This window comes from Podarcis raffonei, chromosome 1 (assembly GCF_027172205.1).
Source record: "Podarcis raffonei isolate rPodRaf1 chromosome 1, rPodRaf1.pri, whole genome shotgun sequence".
Taxonomy (NCBI): domain Eukaryota; kingdom Metazoa; phylum Chordata; class Lepidosauria; order Squamata; family Lacertidae; genus Podarcis; species Podarcis raffonei.
The window spans coordinates 60,392,891-60,418,716 of NC_070602.1; the positions used below are offsets into that span (position 1 = coordinate 60,392,891).

The 25,826-nt window shown below is 40.5% G+C and overlaps 2 protein-coding genes and 1 long non-coding RNA gene across 10 annotated transcripts in view; 1 reads left to right on the forward strand and 2 right to left on the reverse strand.

The window, feature by feature from the left end:
• The window catches only part of NELL1 (neural EGFL like 1), a 363,706-nt gene extending 353,560 nt beyond the window's left edge, over nucleotides 1-10,146 (forward strand). For 4 of the 5 annotated variants that reach the window (XM_053389155.1, XM_053389145.1, XM_053389185.1 and 1 more), the window contains 3 exons: nucleotides 881-1,057; nucleotides 4,491-4,715; nucleotides 8,622-10,146. In XM_053389155.1, coding sequence (XP_053245130.1) covers nucleotides 881-1,057; nucleotides 4,491-4,715; nucleotides 8,622-8,672 — 453 coding nt within the window. In that variant the 3' untranslated portion in view covers nucleotides 8,673-10,146. The remainder of the gene's footprint in view (nucleotides 1-880; nucleotides 1,058-4,490; nucleotides 4,716-8,621) is intronic. The other variant, XM_053389174.1, reaches the window with a different exon arrangement.
• The window catches only part of LOC128414234 (uncharacterized), a 55,003-nt gene that overhangs the window by 6,805 nt on the left and 22,372 nt on the right, over nucleotides 1-25,826 (reverse strand). For all 4 annotated transcript variants that reach the window (XR_008330615.1, XR_008330616.1, XR_008330618.1 and 1 more), the window contains one exon: nucleotides 17,612-17,674. This is a non-coding gene — a long non-coding RNA (uncharacterized LOC128414234). The remainder of the gene's footprint in view (nucleotides 1-17,611; nucleotides 17,675-25,826) is intronic.
• Nucleotides 14,609-15,025, reverse strand: LOC128414230 (calumenin-like). Its single transcript, XM_053389201.1, has one exon. The coding sequence runs from the start codon at nucleotides 14,949-14,951 to the stop codon at nucleotides 14,688-14,690; it is 264 nt and encodes an 87-aa protein (XP_053245176.1). The 5' UTR covers nucleotides 14,952-15,025; the 3' UTR covers nucleotides 14,609-14,687.

Below are 25,826 nucleotides of genomic sequence, written 5' to 3' on the forward strand. Positions count from 1 at the left end.
CGTTTTTGGCGGCTCCTTGGAATAGAAATAATCTTGTCTTTGATGTCTATGGGAATACTCATAGTATTTATTTAAGGCATCCCAGAACTAGGATCAATGTGAATCTGGATATTCAATGGGTGTCACTCTGCTGGTGAAAGTCATCCATCAATAGAAAGTAGAGATAGGCAGTTTACAGCTGAGAGGTCTGCTGGAGTATATTTAGGGGGCGGAGGGGTGGGAAGAAGAGTTGCTGATATTGCTTCCTCCCCATTCCAGCAATGGACGCAATGTGGTCTGTAAGTGGAGCAACATACACTGCATTTCACCCAACAGTTGGTGCCATCATAGAACAGTTGCCATCAGATTCATTGCCAGTTTTCACTCTTAAGTCCACATGGCACTGAGTCCAACATGAATTTCTTACTTGGGTGTTTACTGCTAATGCATCAGTTGAAAGCAAAGAAAAGTACATGAATGTTTATGGACAAATATTCTTGCTTCTTTGAATAAATAGCTTTGCAATACATTCAAACACTAAATTTAGGATTGTTTCCAAAGGTGCTCCATCACATTTGGAAGGCAAAAGTGAAACTAAATCCAGAGGTGTTCTTCCATTTATGCAAGAGTCTGTGCAGCCTCATTCACAAGCAGAACTATGAGAATTGCTATAGATTTTTTTTTAAATAATACTGCGTCACCTCTTGCCTGTTATAGAACAACGAGCATGGTATGAGTTTCTGAAATGTGACTATTGAGCTTCCCAATCACTTATATTTGTGAACTGTATCATGAGTAATACTATAAAATGCAAATTGCTAACACGCATTGCTAGGCACTGCCCCAATTTGATCTATCCGTTATTTAGAAACACTTAATGATAATGATTGTTTCTTGACAGGATGGCAAAATATTCTGCCGACGAACTACGTGTGATTGTCAGAATCCCAGTGTTGATTTCTTCTGCTGCCCAGAATGTGATACCAGAGTCACCAGTCAATGTTTAGATCAGAATGGGCACAAGCTGTACCGAAGTGGAGACAATTGGACATACAGCTGTCAACAGTGCCGCTGTCTGGTATGTAAGCCAATAAAATATTTTTCTTAAGAGATGCAAGAGAGGTAAAAGATTGATATGGAAACGCCATATTGAAAAATAAAAAATGCACACTCTTCTCTTCTCATGACACAAAATACAGTATGGAAAGCTCTATACAGTGGTACCTTGGTTCTCAAATGTAATCTGTTCCGGAAGACTATTTGAGTTCTGAAACATTCGAAAACCGAGGTGCAAAGGGCTGTCTGCAAATTCAGTTGAGAAACACGCAGCGGAAGCATTTACTTCTGGGTTTTCAGCATTTGGGTTCTGAAACGTTCGTCAACGGACACGTTCAAGAACGAAGGTACCACTGTACATATATTCTAAGGTACATAACATGAAGTAGCAAGTTTTTAAAAGGTGCTTATTTGACTTACTTCTTCAACTTACTTCTTCAACATGCAGCATCTTCAAAGGCATTACAATGTTCACCATTTTGGTCTGGGCATGAGGAAAAAATTTAAAGCTTCCACCAGCTTTATTTTGTGTCTCTTCCTCTGCAACGTATTATTCTGAACATTTCACAAAGGTAGAGGTTAGAGGGGTCATCATGAATTAAAGACCATCAAGATTTATGCACACAAAGGATTGATCTCTTCACCTTACAGAATACATACATGTTAAGACTATAAGAAGCAGAGCTGTATTTTACTTTAGCCTAGGGGGAACATTTGCATACCAAATTGTCCAGGAAAGCCTGCCGGTTTTAAAAAGAAAATGCCTATTGCTGCTGAAACAAGTTTGGAGGTAATAGCAGGTTTTACTGAGGAAACAGATAGCTGTATTTCTAAATTGAAAACTGTGAGAGAGCTTTGCTGTCTAGTTCAGTTACTGTGCCCTGATCCAGCTGGGGCTTCCTAGGAATGATTGCACAAACATATATACATGCAAATGTGTGCTGCTCATGCACATTCTTAGGCTGAAAAGCCTCAACCAGGTACTCCAAATATTTGTTTGGGGGAACAACTGAATTCAACATTTTTAGTTGGTGGACCCTTCTTCATTAGAGGCTTTTAAGGAGACTGGATGGCTATCCATTAGCGATGCCATGTGGAATCCCTGTGTCAACAGAGGGATGGAGATTCTCCCAATATGTCATTATCAGTATTTAGAAATTAAGGCCAGAAAATGGGGCTTCTCTGTCAAAATCTGTGTAGTGCAGCAGCTAAGAGCCTGACTGTGAACAAGGAAATCACTACAGGAAATCTTGCCTCTGCTGTTAATTCGTTCTGTTGCTTTTGGCAACTCATCCCCTCTGCAGTCTTTGTCATGTAATATGGAAATAATACTACCCAAAGCAATTGTAAAGATTACTAATACTATGTAATATCAAAATCACTATTGTGATATTGGAACCTTTTACAATATATCTGCAGAAACAACAACAAAAATGGACTCGCTGGCAGGATTTAAATAAACATTTACAATTTTATTTACAGAGAACAAGAAATATAACAACATGATAAGACAGAATGTATCATTTAATGTGATAAACCAGAAATGGAAGCTGAGGGAAGTGAACAGGGAGGAGGGAGTTGAAAAATGAATGTTTAGTAATGATATTGGATATTTGTTATGAGAAAAGAAAATCAATAATATTTTTTTTAAAAAAAACACTATAACAACTCTGTAAAGGACTATATACATGCTTTGTAGTAGTAGTAGTAGTAGTAATATAATGCTCGGAAATGGGGGGGGGGCGGAATCACTAGGGTCCAAAGAACAGGGCTTTTCAGTGCCACATAGCAATTCACTAAAGTGATTTCAGAGCTTCAAAAACATCTGGTGATGCACAGCATAAGTAACTAAAGATTGTTAAAACTTCCAGTGGACATCACAAGCAAAGCACGTTCTTTTTCTCCAAAGAATTCTAGGAACTATAGTTTACCCTTCATAGAGCAACCTTTAACAAACTACAGTGCCCATAATTCTTTGAGAGGGGCGAAGTGCTTTAAAGGTATAGTGTGTATGTTGCCTAATACAGTTTATCAGATCCTGATCCCATAGGATGCATTACTGTGGGGGGGAGGGGAGGATCTCCATACTTCATGTTGTGAGAACTTGACAGTGTGATTCCATGCTTGCTTACTCAAAAGAAAGCTCATGGACTTCTTTCGGACAAAGAACATATAATCTAACACTTAAAAGCAAAACAAAATCCTAACAGTAGCAAATGCACAATATGCTACATGTTTAAACTGGCAGCAATAAAACTAAGTGTTAGACTTTAAAAGACTTCTGAAATAATAATAAGGAATGTTCCTGTTCCTCCAAGAGGAGTGCAACCCCATCCAGAATAGGTTGAATCACCTTACCTTTCTCACCAGTGACTTTGTCTAATCTGAATTTCATGGCATTTTTGGTTGCAAATGCTGCAAAGTAATGCAATGAATTATTTATCATTGTATCCTGAGGTGTCAGTTATCATATGATTTCTGGATGAGTTAACTACTGTGTCATTATCTCTTAGTGTCTGTAAACTACTACATAGCATTTAGCCTTAACACTGTAAATAGCTAGTGGCAGTACTGCAGTACTGATGTGATAATACGGTTCATGGTTTCCTTTTGTTAAAATGAGTAGTTTACATAGCCTCGTAAATTGCTTAAAGAACATAAGAAGAGCCTGCTGGATCAGGCCAATGGCCCAACTTGGCCAGCATCCTGTTCTCAGTGGCCAACCAGATGCCTGTGGGAAACCAGCAAGCAATTTGTGCTGAAGATGCACATCTGCATAACAGGGCTATGAAATCAAAACAAAAATGTGCTTCAGAATTCAACCATTTGTGGCTTTTCATTCAGAAGCTCTATATTATCACATCACCCAATTCAGCAAATGAGTTTTATATACAGTCATACCTTGGTTGTCAAACGCCCTGGAACTCAGACGTTTTGGCTCCCGAATGCCACAAACCCGGAAGTAATTGTTTCAGTTTGCGAATGTTCTTTTGGAACCTGAACGTCCAACTGGGCTTCCTCGGCTTCTGGTTGGCTGCAGGAGCTTCCATTTGACTTCCAAGGTACGACTGTACAGCAGCATGGTGTATCCACATCCCTGGTTGGAGGTCTGCATTTATCCATCAGAGATGTGTGCATGGTCCTTAATCTGCTGTAAATGTGGTGCCCAGCAACACTGCACTGTTTAGACTACTGCCAGATCAGAAAATGCCCATTTTGTAAGTGAATTTTAGTCAAGAATGGAGAACTTGTACCCTTCAAGAGACTGAGGTACCCAAACTCCCACCAGCCTCTGCTATTATGGGCAACAATGGAATAAGGGGAGTCCTATTCCACCCCAGTTTTAGGTAATGACTCAGGCCTAACAGTAAAAGTTGATCAAAGAAGTAGTCACTATTGGTGTTTTGTTTCATAGTTTGACGTAACTTACTGTGGGTCTTTCTCTGTTTTCCCAGGAAGGTGAAGTAGATTGTTGGCCGCTTGCATGCCCCACTCTCACCTGTGACTTCACAGCAATATCAGAAGGAGAATGTTGCCCTCGTTGTGTCAGTGATCCTTGTTTGGCTGATAACATAACCTACGATATCAGAAAAACTTGTCAAGATGGCTATGGAATAGCACGACTTAGTGGCTCCGTATGGACAATGCTCGGGTCTCCTTGTACAACTTGCAAATGCAAGGTATTTGATAGTAAAAGGTGGAGGAGGGGAGGGCAGTACACATAATTTGTGTGTAGGAGTCAGACTCTTTACCCAGGAAGGTTGCTTTTAGCTGCCACTGACAGCAGTGAGCTGCAACGGAAGAATGAGAATGCAGTAACAAAAATTATGCAATTTGTGTAATGATAATTGTGTGATTATTATCCAGGGAGATAGGGCCAGAAATATTCAGTAGGCTTCTTCTACAACTTTAAAATAGTCTCTCTTAAAGCCCTGCAGGTATTCTTAATATGCATGTAGAATAGTGATGTTAATAACTAGTAAACATTTTAGACATTGATAAATATGTATTTTCAAAAATAACCTGCCTGTTAGCAAGGCAGTTACAGTAATACCAATTGCAAGGTGCAATATATTTATGTTGCATTCATTTTGAATCCCTTTTGCTTCTTGCTCTATTTCCTTACAGAGATGGGCAAAAATTGAAGGTAAAGGGTAGAAATATACATTTATTCTCTAAAGCAGGAAAATCAAGAGAAACACAAATCCTATTTTGTAGCTTGGTTTTATAAACTTTCTGGAGTATAATTCGCTATTCATGGTGGAATGAATAAAAATGGAATATTAAACAATGGAGATGACAACCCTCAAGCCACACATTTTAGATTAGTGCAGAAATGGCCCATTTGAAGTTGTGAGGTTTCAGAATTGTCACTATAGTCATAATCACTGCCAACAGAATCTAGAATTACTCTGAATTCACTATTAGAGGTGGTCCAGGATACTTTTTTGAGGGTGTGTGGGGTGTCCTGCCACATTTATTTATATTATTTATTTATATTTCAACTTTCTTCCTTAAAGTGGCATACATGGTCTTCCTTCTCCCCATTTTATTCACACAGCACTATGAAGTAGGTTAGGCTGTGGCGTAAGGTCACAATGACCTTCGTGGCGGAGTAAGATCTGATCTCCCAGGTTCTAGCCCAACACTCTATTCATTCTATCAGTGCTTCCCAATAGATACAGAAAACCTCCCCAACTCATCATCTGTTGGCACATAAAACCTGGAAAGTCCTCGGCCACTTAAAGAAGCCCTCCACTCCTCCAAAAGATGAATGTCAGTGGCATGCAAGAGCTCCAGGCCTCATATTGTTGTGCTGCCTGTCATAGTTTTGTGGCATTGTCCTATACGCAACTTTCTAAAGCCATTATAGTTTAGGGCAAGAAGATTTCACTGTGAATGTAACTGATACCAAAATTACATCCTTTTGAGAAATCATATTTATCACTTCATCCACTTTAGCTTTCAGAAATACTGTAATGCACTTGGTGCAATTAGCATCCGTTATCACCCAAGGTTATGCTTTTTATTTCAAATGAGAAGAAAATGAAAGTGTACCAAAATAGTAACTTTTTACAGTGACTAACATGCAGCACTTGAGCAATGCATGTTAATCAAATAATGATTTCTTGTTCTTTTTACACCATCTTCCTGGACGGAATTGCTTTTCTTTGATCCTTTCTAGATCACTGAAAGTACCAAATGCTGTTTTATGAAATGCTGTATAAAATACTGTAACAGGGTATTCTTCGCCATTTTCTCATGCACAGTGCAGCAATAAGCCATGGCTGGAGTATTTGAGCTTTAATTCATTTGATTTGCTTTCCTGCCCTTGGGGCTCTTTCCCTGAGGCATTGCGCTGAGCTGTGACAGGGGAATATAGTTGCTTCCATTTGTGTATCTCTGAGGTTCAGATGTCACAGACTCAAATCATATGGCAGCAGAGATAGGATTAGTATGGTATTGGATTTGCTCTGTTTGCCATGTGGATTAAGAGTTCCATGCACCTGGTGAAAGCAGGCAGGAAGCTGCTCTGTATATCAGACACTTGAAGAGGCATCTTTGTTAGTTCCTTCTTAACAGAACATACTGTCCCAAGTTACCTGAACAAGCTTAATAAAATCAAACTCAACATGATGAGTAGATATAAGTAACTCCATGACTGCAAACCAAATGTACACATCAGTTAAGTCATTAAGAATCTGTAGCTTGTGAATTCCAGCTATAGTTGTAGCTCTTAGTTATCTAAACACCAATATGAAGCAGTTCCCTTTAACCCCAATGATTCCTGAAAATTATTGTGACTGTACCTCACCAAAAGAAGTACCAAACAAGATCATTCCATAATTCAAAACTCTGGATATAGACATAATCCCACTGGTCCAAATGGTTCAGTCTGCACAAGAGGCTATCCCGTTCAGTAGTAACTAGGGGGCAAGTGTCCTAGGCTGCAAGCCTAACCCCACTTACCTGGGAGTAAGCCCCATGGCATTTGGTAGCACTTACAGCTGAATAGACAAGGTTAAAACTGCACCAATTCTTAAGGGGGTGGGGAGTTACCTACTTCTCTTTGAACCACTTCAGTATTCCTATGTTAGAATGCCAAGCTTTTGGTTTGCTAAGCTTTTCAGATTCAATTCAATTTCACAAGAATGTGCCTAAGAAACCTTACTAAAACAAGGCTTTTTGGAACTGACCATTTAGCCTGAGAAAATAATAATTCCCATTTTCCATCAGAGAACAGCTAAGAGGCTGCACATGTGAGAAAGAATCATCTCTCAGGAAATATATCTATGTTTCAAAGAAAAATAATAATATTAGTACTCATGCCAAGAAAATACTGCAAACGATCTCTAAGCAAAGAAGAGAGTTGGAGGAAGAAGTATAGGAAGATTCTGTATAGCTGCTCTTATTTAATTTACTAAACTTAAAAGAAAATTGTTGCCATCTAACCAACAGAATCTGAATCAACATTTTTGGACATCAAAGTAAATCACCCACCCTCCTTAGAACAGTCAACTTAATACATTATCATGGGCTAGTCTATAGAATGGCATAAGTCTTCCCATCATGCAAATAGCCTCCAGTTTAAGTGAAGCAGCTCTGTGTAAATGGCTGCTTGTGCAGAAATTCACTTCATATGATCTGTTTTCCCCGCCCCCCTTTTTTTGAAGGGTAATAATGTGAACAGAACCTTTGTGGAATTAGATTTTGCATATGAGAGCCAAGAGTCATGTGATCTATTTATTGAGCAGCACTTATAAACTGGTTAATGTTTTTAAAAAATCTTAGCGGTGTATAGTCTAAAACATCTATCATTAAATCAAGAACACAGACAAAACCCCCTAAAAGCCAATGAAACAGGCAATAGAAAAACATACCCTATGGTGCAGGATACACTGCCACAGGTAGAATTTCCTGAGATGATCTAAGTAACTTTCAGGTCTAGACAGGGGCAGGTGGTCTTTCAGGTAACCTAGTCCCAAGTTGTATGTTAACAAGAAGACCTTGAACGCATGGCCGCTGATTGGCAGCCACTGCAGTTCCCTCACCTCAGGTGTAATATGGCCATAGCATTCTGCACTAGCTGCAGCTCCTAGCCCAATCTCAAGGAAAGTCCTACATGAGCACACTGCAGTAGTCCAATCGTGAGGTTATCAACACATGAATCACAGTGACTAAGTGATCTCTGTCCAGGAAAGGGCGTAGCTAACATACCCGCACAAGCTAGTAATAGGTCCTCCTCGCCCCAGAGATCACCTGAGTCTCCAGCAACAGAGATGGTGTTGCATCCCTCAATTTGAACAGCTGTTCCTACAGAGAGAGTGCAACCCCATCTATGTGATGGAGGAGTTCTGCCATCCCTCCACTATCTTACTGCAGCACTAGTCCCTGGTAAACGCACAAAGCAGGACTGTTGACAATTTTAAAAAAAAGTCTTAGTTGTCTCATCTTGGGGGACTCAATTGCAAAATGCTCATTTCCTGAGTCTACTTTTTTAGAGCCCATGTCATAATAGTCATATTCACTGGTTGTGCTAATAGCGTTAATGCATCTTATTTTCTTTGTTTTCTTTCTCCTCACAGAATGGAAATGTGTGTTGCTCTGTGGATTTAGAATGTCTTCACAATAACTGAAGTATAAAGCTGGGACTATTATTTTCGCGAGGCAAACGGATGCAACTTCCCACTTGCAAAATGAATGCAGTTGTAAGAGATGGGAGTTTTATACAATAGACAATTACCAAAGTCTCCGTCTGAGGAAGATATTTGGGAGTTGCCTTTGGGACCTACCACTACATGCTCAACCTTGCTAGGCTTCTCTCGGGTGACTTTTACAGTACAATACATATAAATCAATGGTTGTTAAAAAGTTTTGAGTGTTGTAAATTACACCCTTTTCCTGTCAAATCATTTGCTAATGCATTGAAATTATTTCATCAGTAAAATACAATGTATTGATTTGTTTACTTTGTGTACAAAACCAACATTATGGAAACTCCCATTTTATTTTAGGTTCGATCAAGGTCCTACAAAATAAGGCTGCCTGTTGTGGTTTAGTCCCATACTATTGCCTATTTAGTTCTGAGGTCCCTGTTCGGATGTATTTATGAAAATATGTATGTATGTACAGTCAAATTGCATAGTACTTATATTTCATAGCTGTCAAACATTGTAAAACATTCCAAGGTACATTTGACTTGTACAGGCTGGAAGTAATCAAACCTCAGCCTATCTTTATGAAAAAAACACACAAATATATAAAAAGGGATAATGTCACAAGTTTAATGAAGTGGCAAAAAGCATATTTTTTTTGCAGACAAAAGAGCTAACAGCAAAATTCCTGTGTGGAGGGGGAAAGAAAGCATGACACAGTTTTCATCAGTAGTGCTCCAGAACGTACCCAGAAAACCATGGCATTTATCAACATTAGGCTTAGCAGAATGTTGTAGTTTGCAAGTCAAACAACAAATGTGGGTGTAATTCAGTTAGGGTTGTGAAGCATTCAATAAAGCAATCAAAGGGCTTTTCACTTCTAGATTTTAAGTGAATGGGTGAGATTTTGATATCTGTTAAACTGGTATATGTTTATAATCTCTCCCCCATGTAGTTGCTTTAGCATAATAAAGTCTGCCATCCTCCATTATGTATGCCATAACGAACAAGTTCATCTCTATTTGTACTGTGTTAGAGCTTACAAGGAACAGTGTAAATGTCACTGCATTTAACTATAATTTCAGCATACATCACCTTGGCAGTATGCTAGCCTTGGAAGAAAGGTGGACCACTCCACATTCCAGTTTTCATTAAATGTAATATATTCACCAAACAACCTTGTCCCCATTTCCCACATCTTCTGACATTCAAAAAAGATCTAATTTATTAAGTTAGCCATCTGTAAAACACTGTTTAAAATCCTAAACTTAAGCAGAATTGTAATTAAAACTTTGAAATGTGCACAAAGGTTAAGTTTGAATGATAGGTAGCTGCTTTGCTTTTGCAAGGCTAAGATGTCGATAGCGCTAAAGCAAAATCTGTCTCAGCTTAAAACTTCAATAGATTCAGTCCTATCCAACTGGTTCCCATGCATAGATTGCCTCCCACAGCATAGCAGGTACACCAGACTGCTCAGTGGGAATTGGGAAGGTAACCCCCCCCCCACACTTCCAGATAGGCTAGTTGCATACAATGTCAACTTTGATATTTGAATCTATGAGTGCAACAACAGGATATGTTTGTTTGCTTATTTATTGATCTACCAAAAACAAAAACCAACCTTGTTTCCTTTTCACTACATTTGCTAAGCAGAGGGACATGCAAACACTCCTGCACTCCTAGAACTTAGAACTGAGGTCACCGTGTTTTTAAAGTGCTTCTTGTTCTCATTCTGCTTTTGCTGTGCGAGATACTCTTCATTTTCCCTGTTTATATCTAACTGCTTGGCCAGAACGAGAGTCTGGTAGTAAGCTTAGCAAGTACACATTACATTTGTGGAATAACTGTTTTAATCAAGAACTGTAAAACTGATTTCTAAAAGCCATGGTAGAGTATCTGCAATGAAAGAATAGTGGACATTGTTCTGCGTTATATTGTGCACAGAGCATTCTACTAAAGGCGTATTGCAGAACATTATGGAAGGTCTGCAGTCATGTGAACTTTTTGAAGCCTATTATAGGAATGGATTTTTAAAAATGAATATGACAACACATTCATGCTCTATCACAGTATATTTTTAGCATCCAACATAAAAATAAACACTTCAGGTCAGTTGTTCTGGTACACAGGTGGGTCTAGTGGTTAATGGTGCAGGCCCTGCTTTTGTTTTCCTCTAATGTCCGATAATTCCTTTATGCAAAAACCCTGAAGACAACGAAGAAGGCCCTATTTGTATGGGACTCCATGCCAGCAGAGTTTGTCTTTTCTTTCTATCAGTTGCCCCCTTTTTAGCATCCCTTATGTGTTGATTTTCATTGTTTTAATGATGGTATTATAAAGTTGTGTTTTATAGGATCCACAAAGGACATTTGTAAATCGCATCATTAATCCATTTTGTAAATCATGTTGTAAACCCCAATGGTAATTCAACTGAAGGAGATGATGCAGTGGTTTGGGATGTAAAAGGGAGTGATTTAAAACTTGTGGCATCTAAATAAACTCCTATGTACAGATTTCCTGGCCTCAGCCTTTTTTTCTTTGAAACTGTGCATGCATTGCAAACATGTTAATAATATGAAGAGAGGGATGCTGGATCAGGCCCTTCTAGCCCAGCATCCATTCTTATGGTGGCCAGAAGCCTATGGAAAACCCACAAGCACTTCTCCCCCCACCTGTGTTTCTACACAAGTAGCATTCCGGGGCATGCTTCCTCAGATGTTAGAGGCAGCACACAGCCATTAATAGCCTTTTCTTGTCTAACTTTTTAAAGACCATCACTACAGCTTGTAGGAGAGAATTCCATATTTAAACTGTGTTTTATGGAGACCCACTTGCTATTTGTCTGTCCCAAGTTTTCTAAAAATTCGTGTCCTTTGGATGTCCCTAAGTCCTAGTACTATGAGAAAAGTGGGAAGTTTTCTCTGTCCACTGCTCCACACCACACATGAATTGAAACTGCACTCTCAGGTGCCACCTTCACTCTTTTCCTAAACCAAAAGCCTCAGTTGCTTTTTCCCATGGGAGAGTTTCTCCAGCCCCTTAAACATTTTAGTTGCTCCTCTCTCTCTCTCTCTCTCTCTCTCTCTCTCTCTCTCTCTCTCTCTCTCAGCTTGATTAGAAGTATAAGTGTATATAATGCTCAAGCCTCTCATGGAAATAAGGAGGAAAAGTACAATTTTGAAAGAATGGTGGTAATTCTCTTTCTTTCTTTCTTTCTTTCTTTCTTTCTTTCTTTCTTTTGGATGTAAACAGTTTTTATTAAGACACCATCTTTATGTTGTACATTATATAAAACTCCATTTACACTCTACCCAAAAAAAAAAGTTGTCTCCTAAAAAGGTGGACCATGAAGAGCTTTGGGGCACGCGAATAACGAGTTTCTGTGGCCACCAGGTTCATATCTGCTTTGATAATAAAGATTGTGCAAGGAGTTAACACGGCGGAGTATAAAAATCAAGATACACGTGGCAGAAAGCCCCGACTTAGATAGAATTCTACTTCGGCCATTTTTTTTCTGCAGTGGGGATGAAGTTTTATTTTGTGTTAGTGTTTTTACAGCACACATCTGCACAGCAGCACTCCTGAAACTTTGGCTCATCAGTGCTAAAAAGAAGCATCACAGGCGTACATCCCCGAAGGTACCTGCTCCCGATATCGGTCACGCCAACAGAGCCAGCTAGGTTGCATGCGCACACAAGCAAACACCCCCCTCCTCGCTGCCAAATCTGCAGGTCAGAATTTCCAGGGGTGGCGGTGGGACATAGGCTACAGGGGAGAGGAGGTGGCTTTTGCTTCAGAGTGAAAAAATGCAAGCGTGGGAAGGAAAATGCAATTGTGGTGCAGATGCACCTTCGTTAGTGTTCAACAAAGAAGCTGGAAAGCCAACAATGGCAACAGCTCCCTTTCCCCACTCAAGTCTTCACATCTGGGCAAGGAGAAGCAATGTTTCATTAACTCGCCGCCCCTCTCCATTCTCTGTGGCGAAGCAAATGGGACCGAGGTCCTCTACATGGGTGTTTCGTTCTCCCACTGTCTGGCACCTTGCTCGACCAGGATGCACCTCCTTTCCTGAAACTGGGAAACGAGGAATGCCCTGCTGTTTCGTTATGAGCGGAAGCCCAGGCTCACGACACACTGATCTTATGAAATCCTGGATTCTTTCAATGCCTGGTTTCATGAGCATTGCTTTCCTGTTCCCGGCACCAAGTTTATTAACTGAAAGGAAGAGGTTAGTTGGAATTGAGAGGTGCAGGTAGTGTTTTGAAGATTTCTGCCCTTGGAGCTGTCATGGCTCAAAGGAAATTTGGGGGCGGGGGAACTTTACCAAACCACTCATGATTATGACAGTTATTTAGTGCAGGCCAGAGGGAGAGGTTGGCCTTTAGTGTTCAGGAGGCTCGCAGGGAGAAGTATCTTAAGCGAATAAGGGCAGCCTATCTTAGCCTGCTGCCCTCCAGACAGTTTGGATGAAAAGTTCTGGGACCGTCACGCAAAACCTTTGGAGAAGGCTGGGGAAGACAGGCCTGAAACCCTGGGACCAGGGACCAGCAGTCGTGCTGAGCACTGATCACATTCTCATTCAATGGGCTTGTGGGGGGAGCCATTGCTGGTGGGCTGGACCCAGGAAACCTGCATGAGCAAACCCAGCAAACTGGTCCCAGAATGGGAACTTGAGAGCGTCGGCTTAAAAAGGCCGAGATCCCACGCTGCACCCTGGGACCCGAGAGGAAGAAGAGAGGGCGTGTGGTTTGCCTTTTCTGAGGTAAGGAGAAGGCCCTCGCCCAGGCAGACTAGGCAGCTGGGGGCTTAGAAACCCACCGGGAGATCAGAGCACTGCTTGGGGAAGGTCTTTAATACTGCACACTGCTGCTGAATTTGCCATGCATTTTGCATAAAGGACAGAGATTCCCTCTCTACTTTTGGACGCACGTTTTCGCACCGGGGTTCCTTTTTGGTAGGGAAGCCTGGTTTTTAAAAAAAGAAAAGGTAAAGGCACTTCAAAAATGAAGGACTTCCATGTGCGTCTAACTGCCACATTATTCTCCTGGCCCGCTTGACGCCCGTACGGCATTCCCCCACTTGAGGCACCAGCTGCTCACTGTTCTAAGCAGAGGCAGGCCCAGGCGAACAGCAAACTGAACCAGGAGGATAAAAGGTGGAGATGATTTGGCTTTCATAACCAAGTCCGGGGGGTGGGAGGTGGTGAATGCCCTGAATGGAGGGTTGTAGCAGCACTGGCCAAAGTCCTCTACCCCATCTGCAAGGGGGCTGGATGATCCCAGCTCCTGGGGGCAGCAGAAGCACCAGGAATTAATACTTGGGGCAAAGCAGGGATGCCACAACTCCTCTTGTTGAAGGGTGCCATAGTTAATGTACAGCCTTCGGCAAACCTTCCTAACTCAGGTGTGGGAGGTGCATTGTGGGAAAATCCTCTTTCACTGGAAGATAACAGTAGTAAAGTTGAACTGGAAGCATCTGCTGTTGAAATTCTCCGCTAGGACCTTTGAGATGGGCTGGAGGCAATCACCCCAGTTCAAAACAGTAATAGGGGGAAGAAACTAGAAGACTGAAGCTTTCTCGTGTGTTTTTCCATGGCCCTTCTTGTTCTCTGGCATTTTGCCATTGGATTTTGTAGCTAGGCACACACACACACACACACACACACACACTCACTCACAGGGGGAGGTCAGTTAGGGGGAGCTAGTGTTGCTCTAGGGCTAATGTTTCAGGATATGCATTCTTCATCTCACACGGAACCAAAAATAAAATACAAAAATAAAACAGAACTTGTTAGACAAAAAAAAAATTAAACCCCAAAATGAAAATCTATAAAACAAAACAACCCATTTGTTGCAAGTTAAAAGTTGCTTGTCAAAACACTGAGCTCCCGTCCCCATGAGAAGGAGTAGCAAAGGAAGGACGGGAGAGGTTTATTCTCGTTTTTCCACGTTGTTGCCTGAAACTGCCAGTCTCAGTAGTGAGAGAGAGTTCTTTGCGTTATTCCAGAAACCGTAAAAAATAAATTACTTTCTTCCTCTTTTTCTCCTTGCTCTCTTCTGGTGTCAGCTGGTCAAAGGTCTTGGCTTCATCTGCACCCAGGAAGGCGTCGTGGTCATAGTCAAAGTTCTGTGCATCATCATGGACCTTGTCGCTGAGCTGAGGTTCGTGGTGGATGCGATCCTTCTTCTTGGTGGGTTTGCTCAGAACGCAGGCGGTCCACAGGGACAGGTACAAAACGACCTGCCGAACAGCCACAACCATGGTGATATCCTTCCCCCTCCTGCCGCTGTGGCCGCCGCCACCTCGGCTCCCTCCGCTTCTCCCCCTCACGACGACCGTAATTCTCTTTCATGATTCAACCACATTCACACATACAATAAATTTTGACAATTCCCAGATTACTCAATTAATGCTAATGACTTCTCCATTGCCTAATTGCTATGAATCTCTACCAATGCAAATGCATCTCACAGTATGTTCACCAATCCGTCTTTCACTTCTGAAAACACAGATTTTCTGCAAACATTCCTTCAGAGATATATGTACTGTCCTTCTAACAAGAAGGCAGTTTGTTTATACTTGGATGTTTTCCATTTTTATTCATTGCTTGTTCTTGACTACTTATTAATCTCTTCTGACCTTTGGATTTTCAGCAGCTTAACCCCCTTGCACTGATTTCTTGACTTTTTGAAAGCTAACCAAGAGCTAAGGCAAAACTCTTACTCAGCCACAATGCCTGTAGGTGAACTTTGGCCGCTCACTCTCTCTCTTATACAGCTATTGTGAGGATGAAAGGTGTGTGTGTTTACAAAGCACATCACCCTGGGAGGGTGGGATAGAAATGTAATTGGTAAAACAATAAATAATCATAATAATTAAAGGACAATACCTCCACTATGGTCTTATTTGTAGGTAGTGGATTCCAGTTTAAAATTATCACCACTGCATTCTGTGTCATGTGAAGCTTCTAAATACTTTTTCAAATGCAGTCCTAGATTGAACAAGCTGTAGCAGTCCAGCATCAAAAAGGGCACACGTGGTGTACCATTTCATGATGATGATGAACAGACAAAGACAGAAGAATCCTGCTGGATCCCCTACAGACCAGGCAGATGCTTATGGGAAGTCCACAAGCAGGACCTGAATGCAACAGTAATCTCCCCCCAGCAGCTCACATTCAAGCCATGCTGTCTTTGATCTTAGAGGTAGCGTATAGCCTTACCCTCCATGAAAGCCATCTAAGCTGAGAGCCTTCAGTACATCTTATGAAAGCAAATTCCATGGTTTAACATGTGCTCTGTGTGAATGACTACTTCCTTTGCCCTTAATCTCCCACCATTCAGCTTCACCGGATGATTTTGGCCTCTAGTATTACAAGAGAGGGAGAAAAGTACATCTCTGTCCACATTCTCTATACAATGCAAACCTTTTGTATTCATCTTATCAAATTCTTTTCCAATAATTTAAATAGCCCCAAATATTCTAACCTTCTCTCATGGGGGAGCCGTTCTACTCACCACATCATTTTGGTTGCTCTTTTCTGTAGCGTTTCCAGTTTTCTAATACAGTACATAGTATCCCAAGTGTGACTTGTATAAAGGCATTATAATCTTCTCAAATTATTATTTTTATCATTTTCCTAATATTTGACATGGACTTATCCTTTTCACACTACACTGGGATCTACATTTTCACTGACCTATCCACTACAACCTGAAGATTTCTCCAACGGATGTTCCACAGGCTTGGGTTCACAACACTGAACAAACAGATTTCAATAGTTAAAAGCCACACATATAAACCATGGGTGACCCCCAACAGACTCAAGCTCAATGACTGGACAAGGATATAAGGGGTCCCAGGCCCAAGTTGTTAGGCACCTTGTAAATTAATGCAGGAACTTAAGACCTGGCCCGGCAACACATGGACACCCAAGCTTTCAATCACCAGCATCATGTGTTCAAATAAGGAACTAACTTAGATCAAGAACTAATGAAACGTGACCAATATTTCCAATTAGCAAATATTAGTACATTTCTAAACTTCACGCATGAAAGACTGTTACAGAATTGCCTTCCATTTGACGTGTGCCAAATTTCTATGAAGGCGTTTTTAGTTTGTGATGTTTATTAGCTGAGTGATAATCTGGTTGAATTGCCTTTTTCCAGCTCTGTTAAAAAAATTGCTTATGTGGACTGTTGCTGAGTTGTAAAATTTTGTAATATTCTTTGTACCTTTAAATGTTTTTGACTGTAAGCTGCTTTGGAGGGGCATTTAGACAAGCAACCTAAAAATGTTTTAAATGGAACAAACAAATGCGTAAATAGTTAACACATGTAACTTAATTTGCATTAACTTCCCAATCCTATTATGATTTTTTCATAGAAAATAAATTAGTTGCTTTTTTGTAGGTCCGATTGAGTTATTTCCTAAAGCAACAGGTAAAATGTCAAGTATAATGAAAGGAAGGGTGAGCTACACTGAAAGACTTAAATTTCAACCTCTAGGAGAAGTGTGAGAAATTGCAGAATTTATATGTCATAATTAATTAGGAGATTCAAATAATACTTTGCATGCCTTTTATGAGTTGGAATGCTACTGAGGCAATTTGTTATTAGGAGTATGTGATTGTGCTCAGGGAATGCTGAAGCCAGAAAATGTTGAAAAGATCATTAGCTGGATTTGAAACATTGGCAAGTGATGGTGGGGGTAGGGTGGAATAGGAAAATACATAATTGGAGCTCTATTGAATCTATCATTGTAGCTGGACCACTCACTTTATTGTACATTGGTCAGAACAGTTTTTTCACTAACTGTTTTTTCACTGATACAAAAATAGTTTCATTTCTTTCATAGTGGACATAATTTAAATGGCTGTTGAAACTGATCTTGAAGGAACAAGGAAAGAATCTCAGACTTACCTGTCTAGATGCTCCAGCTACAAATCTGGATTGTCACCCTTTTCTTCCATGCCAAGAAGCTCACTGGATAAAAGAAGAGCATAAAGTACAATGATTAACCATTAACCAACGAACCATAACAGAGAACACTGCTAGTATTCAAAGGGTCTCTTAAAAAAGGGGGGGGGGGAGCTTTCTAGTGAAGCATCTCTGTCACTCAGAGATCTGATAGACTATACTTCGCAGAATACAGGACTACACAGATGTTGCCTCTAATGTAAAATTGTGATTAAAATGAACAAGACACTTACTGTTCGAAGAAATCCTTTGAGGAACCTGTATCTTTGGCTTTCTGAACTTTCAAGGGCCAAAAACTAAATGGTAGGAAGTGCCACAAAACTGCCTCCCCCATGAAAAATAGGAAGGGGGGGGTGGCACAGTCAAGACTGTAGCAGAAAACCCAGGCTGAGAGCAGATTGACTGATGGACGATTATTGGGGATTGGAACCGGGAAAGGGGGGGTGGAGTTTGGGAATCCAAAGGGTGCATAATTATAATTTGTTTTGCTTTTATTTTGTTTTGTTATTTGTATGAGAATTGAGGAAATCGTGGAAGGGAATTTAGGTCGACTTTAGAAAAAGGCTTTAAGAATAAGAACAGATGTATAATTATTGATGTTTATAAGTTATAAGTTTATAAGTTAAAAGTTTAAAAGTTAAAATTGGTTTTTCTAAAATGAATGAAATATAAAAAGGTTAAAAATTGGGGACAAGAACTTGTTGAACCAACAATTTGAACTGGAATACAAGAGGGGGAGGTGTGGGGAAGTCAGGAAAATATGTCATTGAAAATAAGGACTTTGAATTTTATGTGTTTTTAATTTTTTTTGTTTCGTTTTCTTTTTTGTGTTTTTCTTTGATTGTTTGATAATGGAAAAATCTTAATAAATATCATTTAAAAAAAAAAGACTGTAGCAGAAAATATGCCTTCTTCACTCTTGCCAAGAATATATTATGAAAGAGCTCCAGCACTTTGGGCTTCCGTTAACCTTCTAGATACAATTTAAGGTTTCTAATTTTGCCACAGGTGTCCTTTAGTGACTGAGGCTGTTAAGCCTTGAGACTACATCAATCTCTACGTCCCACTTTAATTTCTAAAATCAGATATGAACGGCTGCTTCATGAAAGCTGATTTTCCTACATAGAAATCAATTCTGTGGATGAAGTGTGCGTTTACAGTGTAACCTAATACATACACAAATGGGCATTGTACATGTAAACAAAACAAAATTTAACATGTTGCATTTCTCACAGGGTATGTTGTATAAAAAACTTCCCCATGTGGCTCTCTTCCATATAAGAATTTGCCCTGTATGAAAGTGTTCTGAGCAACATCTTAAGTTTGCCCTGATGACCAAATATGTGCAAACAAACAAGGCATTACAGGCAAGCATTTTCAAGGGTCTCTCTGCAGCTCTGGAACTGTCAATTTGCTATAGCAGGGCTATAATATTGGATGTAGCTCATTATCACTCATTTGTTCTATTCATATCCTGCCGCCTTCTAGATTACCTGACGCATGTAGCTAAAATCTGTATTTTTAGGTTGTATGCTTAAGCAGGCTTATCAAAACACACGTCTGTCCCCCTTTTCTATGGGTGTGACTTCTCTATGATAGGCTGTTACGACGGTCCTGCTCAGCTTGAGCAAGACAGAAATTTAGAATAGATTGCTCATCTCACCTGTGCTATTTTATTAATTTTATTACAGGTTTTAAAAAACAACACTTCATTTTAAAAAATGCTATTTCATTTTACATAAGAAACTAAAAAAAATTTAAATACAAATGTTGACAATCCAAACGTTGATAAGAAAAAAACAAAACATTGAAGAAGCCAGATTTTTAAAAATTAACAGGATTAAAATTAGTAAAGTTACAAAAATCAGGAAGTTTTTTCCTCCATTCCCCTCTTTCTCCCTCCTCACCAACTCTGCAACTCATCAGAGCAGAGAGCACTGGCCCTTATGAAACAGTCTTTGCTTGGACTACTCATAGAATCGTCGAGTTGGAAGGGAATCTGAGGGACATCTAGTCCAACCCCCTGCAGTGCAGGAATCTCAGCTAAGGAATCCATGACAGATTGGCATCCAACCTCTGCTTAAATACCTCCAAGGAAGGAGAGTCCACAACCTCCCGAGGGAGACTGTTCCAATGTCAAACAGTTCTCACTATCAGAAAGTTTTTTCTGTATGTTCAGTTTGAATCTCCTTTCATGTAAGTGAAGCCATTGGTTCGAGTCCTACCCTCTAGAGCAGGAGAAAACAAGCTTGTTCCACTCAGAATGACTATTGACATTTCCTTGGCTATTTCCAATTTGGAGGCAGAGAGCGCTTGTGGGAAAATACAAAGATCTATGCCTGGCCACCAAACAGCAGTAAAATAGTTCCAGACAAAGCTCTCCAAGGAGTACATTCTCTAACTGGGGAGCCACTATAGAGATTACCATCTCCCTGGTCACCCCCCCCCCTCCTTAGTAGGAGCACACACCAGAGATGGTGAACCACTGGTCCACAGGCCTGATCTAGCCCACCAAACATATCCTCACAGCCTGCCAGCCCAATTCAATTTATTTTCACTGGTTGCATCAGCTGCAGTACTGAAAAACAAAACAGAAAACCAGTGGCTCTTCTTCGCCAACCACTCCGGAAACAGGAGCTCAGGCTCAGATCAGCACCAGCATCATTTAGGAAAAACTGGAGTAGACCAGAGCACTTCTTGTTACTTGACCACTCAGAGAAGAAGAGGGAAAGGATTTTTGGCAAGGAGGGATGTCAGCAATGCCTGGTCCACCTGACAGCAATTTCATCTCTCCCGAAAATATATGGTAGTGGATAAATAGGCTCAGGATATGCACATGATCAGCGTGTGTTGGTCACAACCTAGTCTCATTTGGAAAGTCTAACAATGGCTACTATGGGAGTTTATGGAGCAGGGTTTTTTGAGTATACGATCCTGAATCAGCAAAGACTGAGCTTAGTATATTCTGAAGGTGAATAGCATAGCTTTTCTTTAGGCACCTGACTGGCATCTTGTGACTCTTGTGTGTATTCATTTTGACCTTGCCCACTGTTGCCACACAGCACCCAATAGGTTTTTAACCAGGCAACGTGACCTTCGGGCTGAAAAAGGTTAGCCACCCATAACATAGGGAGACAAGCTGCCTTTCAAGCATTCCGGTCCTAGACAGGAAAAGGCATTAAAATTTTCAACTGAGCCCAGAAATGGACCATAAACCAATACAACTGGTATAGTATTTGTGTAATATGAACATGATAAATAAATAAGCTGCAAGGGATATAACATTTAAGTGTAGAATAATATCTGTATCTCTTGCAATGCCCAAGGAAAAAATATGTTTAGGAATTAAAGTGAAAGTAAAGCATTTACCACTCTTTGATTAAATTTTGATAGAACCTCTAGGAACCATAAAAATTTGCTTTGCAGGCCACATCTGGCCCCCAGTTGGGCATGCCTAGATTAGCACATACAACCAAAGATTGCTGCCTTGATCAGCCTAAATCGTAATGTGCCACAAGCAGAGAGCTGTGGGAGAACCAGGTGCATCAATGAGTGAGTCAAGTTTAATAAGATATGTGATTAGCAGTTCATTAACACAAAAATGAAGAGCAAGTCTCCTGAAGTAAACTAAGCCATTGCTGGGATAAAAGCACTTTTAAGTGAAAGTAGTCAAAAATATTTTTTTCAAGAACGGGGGGCGGGGGGACCTATGATTGCATTTCTCCAGGGTTTATTGCTGATTAAACTGCCAAGTTTTGTTTTGAGTATAGGAAGAAAATGAGCAAAAATATTTTGATTTCTGAGACAAATAATTACTTGGGGGACTATGAAACTTAAGCAAAAGTCATTCTCAAGAAATGATTGATAAAGCCATCTAGAAAGTTTATTATAAACAACTTCAACAGAAAGCAGTTTCAGAAATCTAGGTAAACAAGTTTGTGGTGTATTTAAATATTCTTGTACATAAATGTATATCAAATGACACACAAGCTTGATTTACCTGCAAATATGCATGGACCATGTTCATATAATACTGCTGATCAGAAGAACGGATAAAAGGAGGGAGGATTAAATGGAGAGTAAAGGTCTGCTAAAGGAGCACTACTCTTTATCTTAGCATATGAGATGCAACATCAAAGTGTACGATACCTAGAATCATAGAAGAATCATAGAATCATAGAGTTGGAAGAGACCACAAGGGCCATCGAGTCCAACCCCCTGCCAAGCAGGAAACACCATCAGAGCACTCCTGACATATGGTTGTCAAGCCTCTGCTTAAAGACCTCCAAAGAAGGAGACTCCACCACACTCCTTGGCAGCAAATTCCACTGTCGAACAGCTCTTACTGTCAGGAAGTTCTTCCTAATGTTTAGGTGGAATCTTCTTTCTTGTAGTTTGGAACCATTGCTCCGTGTCCGCTTCCCTGGAGCAGCAGAAAACAACCTTTCTCCCTCCTCTATGTGACATCCTTTTATATATTTGAACATGGCTATCATATCACCCCTTAACCTCCTCTTCTCCAGGCTAAACATGCCCAGCTCCCTTTGCCATTCCTCATAAGGCATCGTTTCCAGGCCTTTGACCATTTTGGTTGCCCTCCTCTGGACATGTTCCAGTTTGTCAGTGTCCTTCTTGAACTGTGGTGCCCAGAACTGGACACAGTACTCCAGGTGAGGTCTGACCAGAGCAGAATACAGTGGCACTATTACTTCCCTTGATCTAGATGCTATACTCCTATTGATGCAGCCCAGAATTACAAAAGCCCTCTTGCTATCAGTACTAGGGGACAACACATTACAAAGGGATAAACGTGGATAGTGCAGTGGTACCTCGCAAGACGAATGCCTCGCAAGACGAAAAAGTTTTCTGTTTTTTTGAGTCGTTCCGCAAGACGAATTTCCCTATGGGCTTGCTTCGCAAGACGAAACGTCTTGCGAGTTCTTGCGAGTTTGTTTCCTTTTTCTTAAAGCCGCTAAGCCGTTAATAGCCACTAAGCCGCTAATAGCCGTGCTTCGCAAGACGAAAAAACGGCAAGACGAAGAGACTCGCGGAACGGATTAATTTCGTCTTGCGAGGCACCACTGTGTTAAGTTGTGGGTGAACGTATCAGACGACACAGCAATTCTTCAAACAGCTCTTGTTTATTCAGAGGCCAGAACAGAACTGAACTGAAGGGCTCAGTCAGCCTGCTTATATAGAGGTCCAGTAGAACGTAACTGTAGCAACTTTCTAAAACTATCCAATCACTGAATGTCACTTTCAATCCTTCATTTGCATAACTATCTACAGTATCCCCCTGCTGGCCCAGGGTGAGAACTTCAGTACATAACAGCTAACGTATGAATTAGTGTGGTAACACCTCCGCTTTGGACCTCCGTTCTGCAGCCCAGACAACCGCCTTGCATTAGCTTTTCAGTGCTTTCTAAAGATGTTCAGTTTCAATTAGCCTTCCAGATCAATATCACATCTGTTATCAGTCCTGGATATGAACTCTTATTTTAAGTATGTGTTCTAGTTTTAAACTATTTTTATATTTATAGTTTTTTCCCCAAAATGGCTTTGAAATGCAAGTGTTTTTAACTGCCATTATATATGTAACATTATAAATATTATTACACTGTAAAAAAAAATCATCAAGATGCCTCATGGGAATTGATTCATAAATGAAATGATTGCTATAGGTCTTGGGTGCTGGGGTTTGCGAGTGAAAGTCACCCATAATTCTGATAATTAATCAAGGTTTTATTAAACTGCACCAAACCTGAAAATTCCTGGGTTTAGCTTATGCTAACAAGCCAGGCTATCCTGGCAGGGCTAGGTGAATGTAAGCCATTGGGTGATGGCCCATCAGGGAAACTATCAAGAGACAGCGAACACTGTCAGACAAGAAGAGGAGGGACTCCTCCTGCAGCTGTGTGTTGGTGGGCAGAGACCCAAAGGATTTAGGATTTTAGAGTGGATGACGTAAGTGAACAGGAAGTCATTTTGCAAGCGGCTTGGCAAGCAGAGAATGGGGGTGGCCATAACACGTTGTGGCTGAGAGAAGCTGCATCGAAGAGACAGAGTGGATGGCTTTTTGCTGTTCTTTGATTCTAATGGTGTGCTTATGGTGGAGGACAGACCCTCTTGGGGTGTTGATGCTGTGAGCCCCTCCATCATAGGCTCAATTTGTATATATGTGTAAATAAACCATATATCATAAAGACACCAGAGTCTCTACTGTGCCTCGTTATCCCAAAAGGGAACACAGGCCATAATGAGCATGCCTGCAACCCCTGGAATCTCACACAATTTGTGGATATTGGGGTGGCGTATAATATTCTGATATTTATTAAGACAAGCCTGTTAATACAGCTCCTCTTTGATTACCAAAACCCCCTCAAAGCCCTTCTTCTAGGACGTTGTCAGACACTTGTATGATTGTTTTAAGATATCTGCTAGTTGGTTATGAGCACTGTTGAAATTGGTAACAGGCCATAATGAAAACTGAGAAATGAGGCCACAGCTCAGAATTCTCAACAATGGATCAAAGCACTTCTAAAATAGGGCACTGATGTAATCACTGATTTAAAACTGTTCTGTTTAAGATGAATCTCGTACAATATTTAAATTACAGTCAGATGTATCTTCCTTCACCAAAAAGGAGCTATATTTTACTCTTGTCAAAGTTGATCTCTGCCCTAGTCCAGCAATGTGGAAAAAGCTGGTTTCAGAAATGTATCCTAACTTTGCATCAAAGTTAGGATACATTTGTGCAGTATGCATGGTTCCTAGTTCTGTCCAGCAACCAGGGCTTTAAGTGCATAGCCAGAGTCAGAAAATTGGCAATTATAGCTGTGTGGGGAGGGTGAATTTAGTCTCTTCTTTTTGAACACTGCAAGGGAGCTGGGCATGTTTAGCCTGGAGAAGAGGAGGTTAAGGGGTGATATGATAGCCATGTTCAAATATATAAAAGGATGTCACATAGAGGAGGGAGAAAGGTTGTTTTCCAAGTTTGGGGCAAGTACTCTTTGGTAAGGGAACCCCAGCAAAGATTTAAAAAACACAAAACATGCAGCAAAGCAAAGCATGGGAATATAGGTTGTTAGACCTTTAAAATATCCCATTTTAAGTTGCTTCCAATGCTACCCACTTCCCTTATCATAGAAAGAGACCACATGTTTGGCAAGGTAAAATTGGCTAACTTACAAACTCTCCAAAGCACAGATTCATGTGCTTTTCCATACAGCATTCAAAAAAAGATGCATATTAAAACTTGGCATAGTTACACTGGTGAAAGTTCTTAAATTATTTGTATAGGAGCTCAAGAGTGGCTTGCAAGAGCCATATGGTCTGAGCTGCAGCAACCAGATCAGAGTTCCTCACATGTTGAGCTTCTCAGATAGACCAAGTGACACAAAATGGTGAGGCTCCATGGGGTATCTGGAGACACCATGACAGGTCACAACAGCTGCCTACCATGGAATAGCCAGTTCCTCCCAAGGTGAGCTAAGCCCAGCAGGACAGCTTGTTCTATAATTAGACTTAAGCATGCTGGTTATAGGAGGCTGGTTATTCCACAGAGGTTTTTGTTAACTTTCCTTTTCATGTCTTCATCTGAACATTAACATTCCATGCTATGTCTTTATCTTATGGATACCTGCTTGGAAAGAACTTCACTGTTTCAACCAGGACATTTCACAAAGGTTACCTAAAGAGTTTTGAGATGGTTGCATATGTTGGGTCATCATTTCCTCACTTATACTTGCATATAAATAAGACTTTAAGAGACTCCACAAGCCATTAGAACACAGAACATTCTGTGGCCTCATTACTCCCAGAAAAGCAGTGAAGAAGAACTGAAACTATGGGTGGGGGGAACATTTTTAACTGTAACATTCCAAAACACAAGCAAAATCCTCTTTCTAATAATGCAGTCATTTGCAATTCTGGTAAGGAAAGCCAGTTTTTCAATTCACCAGACTCTAGCAATCAGACACATCCATTTTAATGTTGCTCCTATTTGTATTATTGTGGTGGTGAGAAAAGAAGACAGATTTTCTTTTTTCTTCACTTTCTGGAGCCACATATGCAAATTCCTTTTGCTGTGCATGCCAACATTGGTATGAATATGTATGCCTGATTCACATCAAGTGCAGGGAAGCACAATGTATTATGC